The 11,627-nt window shown below is 36.3% G+C and overlaps 1 protein-coding gene across 2 annotated transcripts in view; it reads right to left on the bottom strand.

Annotated features, from left to right (window-relative positions):
• Positions 1–920: 920 nt before the first annotated feature.
• Positions 921–11,627, bottom strand: part of SH3RF1 (SH3 domain containing ring finger 1) — an 83,776-nt gene continuing 73,069 nt past the window's right edge. For both annotated transcript variants that reach the window (XM_066317614.1, XM_066317615.1), the window contains exons 10-12: positions 11,100–11,458; positions 9,110–9,444; positions 921–3,587 (exon numbers count right to left, since the gene is read on the bottom strand). In XM_066317614.1, the coding sequence (XP_066173711.1) occupies positions 3,419–3,587; positions 9,110–9,444; positions 11,100–11,458 (863 nt within the window). In that variant the 3' untranslated portion in view covers positions 921–3,418. The remainder of the gene's footprint in view (positions 3,588–9,109; positions 9,445–11,099; positions 11,459–11,627) is intronic.

Raw genomic sequence — 11,627 nt, 5'->3', positions numbered from 1 at the left:
CCAGCCCAAAGAAATAGTCTTACTTCTGCTACACAGCCACAATGTTTGTGTGCACTTTTCTCCTATGGATGCACTGATGTCAGACCACAATTCTGAAAAAACAAATACATCTTGCTTTTCTATATTCTCCATTCTGCATGTCTACAAACTGCATTGCCTTCCCCCTCCCCTCATCCCCATTAATTAAAGAAGGTTAGATGAGATGCTGCTTCTTTCAGAGAGCACCCAATGCTGCGCCATCCATTGCTAGCGCAATTCAGGTTCTGCCCATCAGTCTCAACTAACACTGAGCTTATCACATTAGCTGCAACATTTACCAAGTCACAAACACTTGCAAACACTTGTAGGATTAATTTCCACCAGTTTTCCCAGAGGCCACGTGTATACAGCAGACATGTAACCACATGCAAATCAAGGTCTCCCCATTAGCCAACAGATGCCTGATTGCTGTGCACAGGAAACTTCTTCAGGCCAGTGACTCTCTGGCCACCCAACACTTCTGCCCACAGTGGAAGTTCAGGCAGATGCTTCAACCTCTCCCAATATATCCACAGTAGGTCCATTACACCAGACACTTCTTCCTCTAAGGAAAGCAGTTTATCACTATTTTGCACCTGATATGCTGTGAGTGAGACAGTAATTCCATCATGTACAGACTGAGCTGGAGTTACGTACCCTTTTCTGAAGTTACTCGCTGAAATAAGGAGTTGGGAAAAGATCAGCCAGGTCCTCAGTTCTCTCTAAAAGTTTTCGCATTGTAGTCATCATTCCAAGCTTCTTACGTCACGGAATCCGACAACTTTTTCTCTGTGAGCAGAAATACCCTCCTAGGAATTCAGAAATTGAGTTCTGGGAATTTTATTGGCAAATTCTTTACAAGTAATTTATGTTTAATGTTTGCATACACTATTTGCTCTAGCTGTTTGCTAAGAAAATATTTATTAGGATTGGAAGTTTAACATAATAAATCAAACACTTAACATTCACTGGACTTCAAACATAGATATAAAATACCTTACAAAATTTTTTATGGAATTACACAAAGCAAATGCACAGGGTTTATTTGTTTCTACACTGAATTAATCCCAAGCCAAAACCAAAAAATAACCCCCAAACGATCACAAAAAAAGGCATGATAAACTGCATTTTTGTCATTGTTGCACTGCTATGTAATAAGCCCTTTTTACAAACATTTACTCAATGTTAAAAAAATCAATTAAAAATGTATTCCATCTAACAGAACTATTGGATTAACATCTGATTTTTAACTGACTTTACATCATGAAATTCTATTAATAGAGGTACCTTAGTCACTTAGTTTAAAATATGGAGAGGAGAGATAGAAAAAATTAACCTTTAGTAGTCTTTAATATAAAATGCACTAAATTTTCCAAAATAAGATTACGACACACTAGTGCCAATTTATGCTGACAAAAGCTGATATCAGCTTCTTTCTAACTAAAATTCATTTCACAAAACCTTTATATATTACATGAATATTCAAGTAAACTATTTAAAAGATTTAAAAATGCTAAAACTGAATGATACAGTGTTTAAGAAAGATGGTTAATTTGGGAATGCTGTCGTGTTCAACTATATATATTTATAGATATAATTTTTTTTATTCTTAAGACCATCATGATACTACCTGATATTGCAAGGAATCTCTGTCATTAACATTTGATATTTTTCAATCTATAACTTCAAGAAAATTATAAGGATTTAACAGATCACTGTTTCTCTGTACTGTGTGACACTGAATCACCTTACTGGCTTCCCTTTGTAAAGTGCTGAGTAACAGCTAAATTACATCAGATTTAAGTGGATTTAAATGGAGATGATGGTGCTCAGTGTCTTACAAGAAAAAAAATCACCATTAAACTGCTATAATCAAACAATTAAAAAAACACAACAAGTTCAGCTGAGTAGCGCATGTGTTCACCAGTGTCAACTCTGTAAAAAAACCCTGAAAGACTAACAATGTATTTCTTGCAGGCTGCATTCTTACTATCCATCAGCTGCAAGGACATTAAAAAATTTATTCATGATTCAAACACTGGACACCTTCTCTGGCTGAAGGCGAGTTGCTCACTAGTTTTGGTCAAGTGGCTTTTGGGAAATTTTCAGAGCAAAATAACCCAGCAACAGGAAATTGGAATGGAAAATGCCAACCATGCACAGTTACATTATTGCAGGAATTGAGTAACACATGCAGGACAAAGAAAAAGTCAGAACATAGCAAAGTAGCAATGGTTAAGAAGTTAGTAAAGTTTTCACAGTGTTTCATACAGCCTTTTACTTTAACACAAGTGCATCACTTACCACCACTACTGCTCAGACATTTTAAAACATCTCTTGGCCATGCAGATCATTTTGAGAAGAAAACAGCAAATTACACATCTTAGGCATTTTTAAACACTTAAGTACAACTTATAATTTTATTTTTATATTCAGTCTTATCAAACAGATGTTTTCAAGTTATATTCATTCTAGGTGTTGGGCTTTAACATTCCTTCCAATTTTGTTGGATCCTGAGAGCTAAATGCCCAAAGACTTGGCCAAATATACAAATACAAAGCTAAGCTTTGTTCAAATAGCCAAGTTATTACATGAACAGAAGGTATAGGGAATTTCTTGTTGGCACTCCTAAATTTCTTCTTTCCTAACCTTGAGATGATCCTAACCTTGAGATGGTTTTGCTCAGTTGTTCACATACATCTTTGCCTCCTGGAAACATTACTCAGGTGATTCATGAAGAAGTAAAACGAGACTCAAGAACACCACTGACTTTTTTCTTTTCTCTGTCCAAAGAAGAAAATACACATTCTTTTCCCCATTTGGCAAATTCTATTTGACGCCACATCACCACCACTCAACATTAACTCATACAACAGAGACTTACTCCACTGTCAGACACAGCAGGGGGAAAATGTCCAGAGGATAAATGGGAGGCTTTTTATCAGATATAATTGCTTGCTCATAAGGAGAGAATCCAGCTTCCCCTTTGTTATTCTTTCATAAATTAATAATTTGTTAAAATCATAGTCACAAGAATTTTAGCTATTACACAAAATTCAAGTTTAAAAAAAAAAACAAAACCAAGAATAAATTAGTTACAGCCTTGTAAACAATTGCTCATTTATGTAACATACTTGGGGAAAAAAATTCCTCTATATAATAAATCAGACAGTACAAGGCACACATCACACTTAAGAATTCAAAGTGATAAAACCAGCAGATGCCTTCATCTCCTTTGTTTGCTGGTGTAATTGTGCTATAGACACTGTAAAAATATGTCAATTTTTGTTTACATTACAGTCATTTGAAAATATTTAATGACTGTGCTTTTTCTGGCAAAATATTTGTGCTATTTTACAGTATAGTATGATTTGAAGCTCTTGAAATCAATCTTATCTTCTCAAATGTTCTCTACAAAGCTGCCAGGGAAAAGTCCAGTCTTTCCGTTTCGTTGCAGAGTGCCTTTGAACCAGCCATCCTCACGTTTTTTGTGTACAAAAACAATGTCACCTTCCTTAAGTTCAAGTTCTGCTTCGCTCTGAGGAGGATAGGATACCACAACCCTGTACCTGTGTAATTAGAAAAAAATCACCTTCATTTAGGTTCTTTTTCTTTGCCCTCCTCTTCACCCCTCCCTTTTTTTTTTTTTTTTTTTAACCCAATACTTTCAAAAATATTTCTGTGCTTGTTGAAGCTTATGAACACAGGAAACTGTTTGCTGAGTATGTAACAACTTAAAAGTATGTCTTGAACAGATAATAACAATAGCAACATAATAAATTTCAGGTAAATTCATGCATCTCCTGTGACTGTTTTTTCACCAAGAACCCTGTAAAATACAGATAATGGTTAAATAACGGGAGAAAATTGTAAACATTTTTTCCAATATATATTTTCAGACTCTTTCAGTCAGTGTGATTCAATAAAAATCAAAGCATTCACACCAGTAGCTAGGCATAACTTTACAAATCTGTGTTTATGTTTTTATTATTCCAGTGATGGCTCTCAAGGAAAGGCAAAGAACAAAAGGAAGAAAACAACAAAACCTATTAATATGACCTACTGTTTTAAATAATCTTCATTTTCCTTAGAAACTCTTCAAGGAAGAACATATGCCATCTTACTTGGACAGAGTTGCTCACCTTGTGTACTACTCTGTTAAAAACTATATTCAACTCAATTTTCTTAAGCGCTTGGCACAAAGTATGTTTTTTGAGTCTCTCACAGTGAAATTGCTTTTCAAATAGGCTACACTTCTCTCTCTGCTTTTAACATGCATAACACCATCCAATCTCTTCTTCCATAGTTTCAGTTCACATCAACATAAAACTCTATTACTTCATAGATTAAGATAACTATTATCTTAATAAGCTTAAAATAATTTATTATTTTAATAGATTAAAATAAATTAACAATCTTATGAAAAGACAAAGTAACAGCATATAGTCTGGTAAAGGATGGAATGCCAATTATAGCTCAACACACACATAATAAAACAAGTTAATTCTGTAATATTGAAGCAGACAAAGATACTGTGTTATAGTAGAATGTTTTGCTGGAGAACATATGAAACAAAAATTAAGTCTGTCCACACAGTTAAAAGTATTCAGAAAAGCATAGCTGCCCTTTGTAAATAATTAAAGTCTCTTAGGAAATCTAAGTATAGCAAAACATATTTGGACTTAATTAGTTGTCAAATGTTATTTATTAGCGACTTATAAGCCATGACTTTGTCTCAGTTCTAGCAATCCCCAGATTTCAGAGCACAGGAATTATTACATTCATGCTTCATAAAAGCTACCAAGCCAATTACAAGATTTATTAGTGTGCACTTCCAGAATGCCCTGCATCCAACCTAGACCTGCACTAACTTCTGCTGTGGGCAACTTGGGTTTTAATGCTGACTTAGGAAATGAGAACAAAATATTTTTAATGGACTGTAAGTTAAATTGAGACTGTAAACTGCTTGAGTTAAAACAACAGCCTTTACTCAGGCAGGACAAGGGCAAGATAGCAAAGGAAAAACACATGCAATAAAGCTAAGAAGAACTTCTACTGTTCTTCAAGCAGGTTGCTCCCAGGCTGAAAATTAACCAGCACACTCAAGTCTGTTAAAAAAAATGAGTTTCAAGAAAGAATACCTGCCTGCCTCATCTTGCAGTCTGTCAAACACTGCCTTGTAAACGTTTGACTTGAAATATGCTTATTTTCAGTCTCTAATTCTGTCAGTAACCTCTGTGCTCCCCTGAACTGAAAGACAAGTCTGTTCCCTGCTGCTGCTTGCTCCCATCTTCTCTTTGTCCTTCCTCAAGGATCACCAGCTAGCACAGAAACAGTTGTCTTGAGCTGAGAGTGTCCTGTCCTCTGCAGTAATTCGGAACTTCTTGTTTCAAAATTGTACACAATTTTATTTTCCTAACTCTTTTGATATTCATCTTGAAATCTAGTGTCTATAACAGAGAACAACTCCCATGGTTTTAAAGTGCTATTTTACTGTATTTTTCAATCTTTAATGAAGGTTTTGCTTCTGTAAATCATGTGTCCTTCTACAAATTTTCTGCCACATTTTACAAATCCTGTTTGCTCAGAAAGGTGATCAGACCCAGACCCATCACACATTCACACAGCTGTCTATCCAGATCACCCTGGATTAGCTATGGAACAAAAACTATTTTTCCATTACTTATTTCATCATCTACAACATATTGCCAAAACTACCAATTTCATGCAAAATAAAAAGCTTATGCTTCAGCTCTAAAGTTCACTGCAAGGTCCCTAAAGAAAAAATAATCATGTTTACTAAGCATGACCTATGTTCTGGAAAAACATGTTCATTCCCACACGTTTGAACCTTCCAAAACATTTCCCTATTTGTCTCCCTGTTCAGTATCTCCAAATGTTTTCAATGATAGAAGGTAAAATTAGTAGATTTTTGTGGTCACTTAATATTTTACATGTACCTAAGCTGTACACCAATGAGGTTTTTCCTTTCTTTTATTTTTCTTTGGCTGTCGTACAATATTTTTCATTAATTTTCCAAATAATATCCTAATTATTTTTAATCACGTAGTGACAAAATGTTAGTATTATAAAAATAAAATACTTTCACTTCCCAGAAGTAGCCAATACATTTGCCACCAACTGTTTGCTGATATTCCTAATGTGTATGGCTATATCCCATGGTGCTTTTGGCATGTATTTGTGAGTTTATTTTTATTTTGAAGAGGGTGGTCTATCTTCACATTTCTTCATTCTACTTTTCATTTTTAATATTAGCATTTCTCACACTTTTCAGTAACATGAAAAAGATTATAACTTTCATGTGTTTCTCCATTTCTTTGTTGCTTCTGTTTCAGTGGACACAAAATGCTGCTTTTATTACCACCTAGCTGTGGTTGATTTTTGGACAATTATTTGTGGTTTTCCTGATCAACAAGTGGATAATAATACTTTCTCGCATGCAGAAAATTGTAGCTGAGAGAAACACAGAAAGCTGGAATTAACTACCATTACAAAGTTAAACTAATAAATATTACTCAACTTCTTGATTTAGCTTTCTTTTCTTGCCTTTAAAATTTTTACTTTCCAGCTCAAGTGTGCCCTGCTGTTGTGCTGAACTTGTGTCTTCTGAGTGTGTGCCTTGACTCCTACAGATCACCAACGCCCATCGAGGGCAGAGTGATTCTCAGCATTTATTACCAGCATTAAATGGTGCCAGATGTGGGAAGGTTTGCTGTCCTATAAAGCCACTGGCCAGCTCACTGGGAGCAGATGTTACACCAGTCATTTTGTGGTAGATGAAATTACTTAGGGTCACTTTAATCACAGAACAAAATTATTGCTTTTCTTTCACAGTAACTGAATGAAAGATTCTTTTTATAATTTAGGATATGCAGTGTATTTAGGTTCAACTTCAAGTCTCTAACACCACTGTGCTGGGTAGTTTATTATTACAATGCTGTATATTTACTGTAAGATTTAAGGCTATTTAAACAACATTTCCCTCTAAAAGAGAAAGCTCATGAAAAGAGCTTTAAGTTTTAACTTTTATGGGAAAAGTAAACTCTTCAGATGGCTAAATTCCTGTATATTCGTAGCATAGCATGTCTCACTCTGAGAATTGCAGGGAGTTGGGTCTTTGTAAAGGAAACATGATGATCTTTTACCTTGTCAGCACTGCATCAATACAAGAAATCATCCCAGGACAACCTAGGTATTGGCTGGAGAATCCAAAGAAATGAGTGAACCCCACTGCAGAGTCTCAGGTGGCTGGACTTCTCCAAACTGGAATTCTCCAGTTACACTGTAATCTGTGACTGGAATTGTGAGATGGAAGAGCAGAATAATCCAAATAGATTTCTCTACTCTTCAGCTTTTTGTTGAGGTTATCCTCATGAATATTTCCTCTCCAACTCAAATTTTCACTGGAGATGCCTTATGATTCTTACCCACCACATCTACCAGACTGCTGAAGAATAATCAATGCTTATAGATTACTTTGAAGATATTGAGTACAATGTAGATTTAATCATTATTAACAATCACATTTTAAGAAATTCAGCCAAAGGAAATGTGCAAGGGCACATCAGCCGGAAAGAAAAAATTTTAACCCTGCCCTGAAAGGACAAAGGGAACTCAGATGAAATTCTGTCTAAATACGCTGACAAAAACGTAACAATTCTACATGACTACCACTGAGAATTATCTTGTAGGAATGCTTCTTCAGTAGCAATTATCATTTAAATAATAGTAAGGATATATAGAATGTTTGAGTATATGTTATTACTACATCAAAAAAATATACATCGTCATTTTCCGTAAGAAGTTCTGAGAAAAACTTCATGGAGGTGAAAAAACTACTTTTTGTGACTACAGAAGGAGCTTTATGCTAATATGCACTGGTTATGCCAGAATAAATTTAGTATTATTTTCACATTCAAATCATAAAAACATATTAACGTGCCAAACAGACTTATGATAATGTGAAAATGAATGATGTTATTCTTAAGGAAATAAGGGTTTCAGGTTTCAGGTTTTATTTTTCATATATAAGTGTAAATCTGCTTCACAAATTCAGTATGAAATAGAAATCTCTTGCAAGGAAATTGCATAGGAACAGAAATAACCTTTTAAAAAATATTAGAGGTATGACATAAGTGAACTAAAAGACAAATAGAAAATTATATACTGTCTGGATTTTAAGACATGAGTCTAGCTTAAGATTGTGGACCTCTGGAAGTACAACAGGATGCCCACACACCATGACATAACAGTATCAGAACAAAGTCTACAACTGCCAGCTTCAATCAGTTCAGTCCTAGAGCTGCTCATATTGTAACTCTACTGTTTTTTCTCTGTACACCACAAAATCCTGTAGCTGCTGCAAAAGAAATCCTATGACACTCTTCATACTGCTTGTCTACTACCAGGAAGAATAAAAGATCCTGCCACTTCCTTCACATTCTACTGAGGATTTGAAACTTGAAAAACTGTAGGTGGACACAAAAGTCACAGAACATTTAAGCAAGTGCCTGTCAGTTTCAGAGTCCAGACACATGTATGTTTTTTAGACTCACTTGCCAGAGCAGAGCCCACCCTAGGGCCTATGTGGATGCACAGCCACGGGGCATTCAGGCAGTAAAAAGCATCTTTGCAAAAGCTCAAGAAATCAAATACTAAGATGCGTACACATAGACAGATAAAGGAAATGAGAACATACACCATGTATTTAGGTTGGCAGTTATACACTGCTAAAGATCAGGACTAACCTGATACTCCTAATTGCAAGAATATAACGTGCTTCTGTTTTGAAAAATAGGAGGCCTTTTTTGTCTACCTCAGTTCTCATACCAAAACCTGTGATCATCATATTTGAGTGTCAATTCATTCAAATACTTTAAAGTAACATGAAAAGTAAACAAATATAAACTATAAACAGTATTGGTAGGTAAGTCAATAAAGAATTGTGAAAAACTAAGTTTCATCTTGCTATAAAATCTCAGCATTTTGAAGCAGTTCTAACACACACTACAGGGTGGGAGAATGGATTTAGTCGCGGTTTGCCCAAGCCTAGCTGCGGAGGGTAATTTACCTTTCACACACAAGAGGCCTGCATTCATTGAGGACCGGCCCCAGCGACGAGCAGGGCTGCCGAGGCGGCGGGGCGATGGGAGCGGAGGAATCCAGGGAAGCGGGTTTGCGATGCGGAGCCTCCTGCGGCAGCGCCGAGGCCTCGCCGTCAGCGGGACACGAGGCGGGCTTGCCGTGAGCGCCGGCGGGCGGCAGCTCCGGCCCCACCGCACCTTGCAGCGCCAGCTCCGCCGCCGCCTGCTCCGCCTCCAGGGTGGGCGACGCCGGAGGGGACACCCGAGGCTTGCGTTTGGTGGATGCTCCGGAAAGTAGTTTCAGCAAACCCTTTTTTTCTTTCTGTAAACCAAATGTAGTGCCCCATTTTAGAACAAAATTCTCCTGTAAAGAGCTGAACGCTTCCTTCCGATAGATGACATCATGCTCAGCAAGGACTCTGTTTTTACACCAGTAAGTCATGAGGAAATACTTGATATTAGAAAGATAATGATGAAAATTATAAACGAAAAAGAAAATTAACATTCTAAAGAGGAAAAAAGCAAGTAATTTAGATCATGACCGAGCTAAGTCCTTTCACTGTGTTAGGTTAAAGGGTAATTTAAAACAAAATGGCACTGTCCCAAAAGGTTGTCTAGAAAAAGGTGTGAGGAGTTAAGGTTCCCACAAAAGGAATCTATGAAGCAAAACATTTCATTAACGTGGACGTTTCTAGGAAGACAAAGAGTCACTTCAAATCAAGCAGGTAGAAAAGTCTGCTCTGGAAGCTGCTGTTTAGGTAAGTTTATTTTATTTATCCTCCTTTAGTAATGGAAGACCTTCATGATTAAACAAAAATTCGCCCCGAGGGGAATGCATTGTGTTTTGCTGCTCTGCTAAAGGGGAGGATTGTAAACATTCTTTTTGCTTGTCCAGACAAGAATCCCTGAAGACTTACCTACCCCGAAGAGAATTATTTAAGTAGCTTTTGTGTTTCTTGTCTTTTTTTTTTTTTAAGGGGTGTGGCAGTGATCTTCTTACCAACCCTTTGACTGAGTGAATTTAGTGCTTATGAGAGGTGCCAGATTGTAAGCCCTGGAGACAAAAATAATATTTAACCATAGACAGAGAAAAGCATGAGCATTGAGAATTTTTTTTATAGTCTGGAATGTAGTGTATTTAGTGAATAAAAATCCTCAGTCATTTTTCCAAGTCTCCAATAACTTACCGCAATATCAGAAAAAATCTGCTGTCTAACAAATGTCAAAGATAAAGATAAACTCAGAGAAATTAAAATTATCCAGAGGTATTAGCATCATTGACCTTAAACTACAAGTAAGTTTTCTCTAAGGGCACTTCAGTCTGATTTCAATGTCTATGGCTAAAGTAATTTTAAAATAAAATTCTAGGCAGATCCATTCAACAATAATCAACAAAAATAACTAAAAAGTGGCTGACATTAGTGTACAGTTTACGATTAAAATCTTCATAAACTTCACTAAAGAGTACATGTGGCTGAAGTGTAAGGTTAAGTCTAAAACATTTGAGATGCAAAGATAGTTGTCACAAGGAGAAAAAAGTTTTCTAACTACATCACAACTGTAAAATAAAATCAATTACAAAGCTAGAAGAATTCTTCTGACAAAAATATAACATAATCATATGACTTAGTCAACAGTGATAATGAGTTTATACACATAGGAAATACTTCAAATAGAAGGAACAAAAGCAGAATCACTACAAACTCTGCTGTCCTACATTTAAAAAAGATGGTTATGTGTATTCTTTCTTTGTCCAATAAACACTGCTGGTAATGTGTTTTTCCTAATATCTCAGTGTGTCTGCTTAATAAGAAAGGTAACCTAAAAGAATTCTGATTTTTTTTTATTTTTGTTTGACGGAAATTTTTACATTCCTGCAAGTTCACGTAGGCTTTTAAGGTTGTGTTGTTAAATCTCTTAAAAGATTGTATGACGAAAATAAGAGAATTCAAGGAAATTATTTTATTTTCTACCCACCTTGCCATCCTTGTCTGTTTTACTGACAGCAGCATTTCCACCAGCTGTTAAAGCACTCTCTGGAGATGCAGGAGCTCCAGGGTGAGTGTTTGCAGTTTTCCCACTAATCTCTCCCTCCAAAGATGAAGTAGCCATGTTAGGAGAATTCAAAGAAGCTGCTGTACATGCCAGTGGGATGCTTGAGCGGTTCACATTCACAGCTGTGACATAAGCAGCGGTATTTGGAAGCTGGGGCTGGAGCTGCTGGGAGGCAACAGAGTGGTGGGGAATGATCACAGCTGCAGGAATAAGGCATGTTGGACTTTGTGCTTGTATGGGTGTGACTGCTGCCGTAGGTCTTTCTTGACTATGTGAGGCAACTAGAATAAAAGAATGAAATGTGAGAGTTCACCTTTTCACAAGACACACAAAGTGATGTACAGTTACTGTGTTACAGCTAAGCAATCACAAGAAGTTTTCTTCTTACCTTTTAAACTTACATTTATACTGCTATTGTGACATGATACACACCACCAAATCTATTTCACC

Source organism: Sylvia atricapilla, chromosome 4, assembly GCF_009819655.1.
Source record: "Sylvia atricapilla isolate bSylAtr1 chromosome 4, bSylAtr1.pri, whole genome shotgun sequence".
Taxonomy (NCBI): Eukaryota; Metazoa; Chordata; class Aves; order Passeriformes; family Sylviidae; genus Sylvia; species Sylvia atricapilla.
This window is presented reverse-complemented; position numbering and strand designations above follow the sequence as displayed.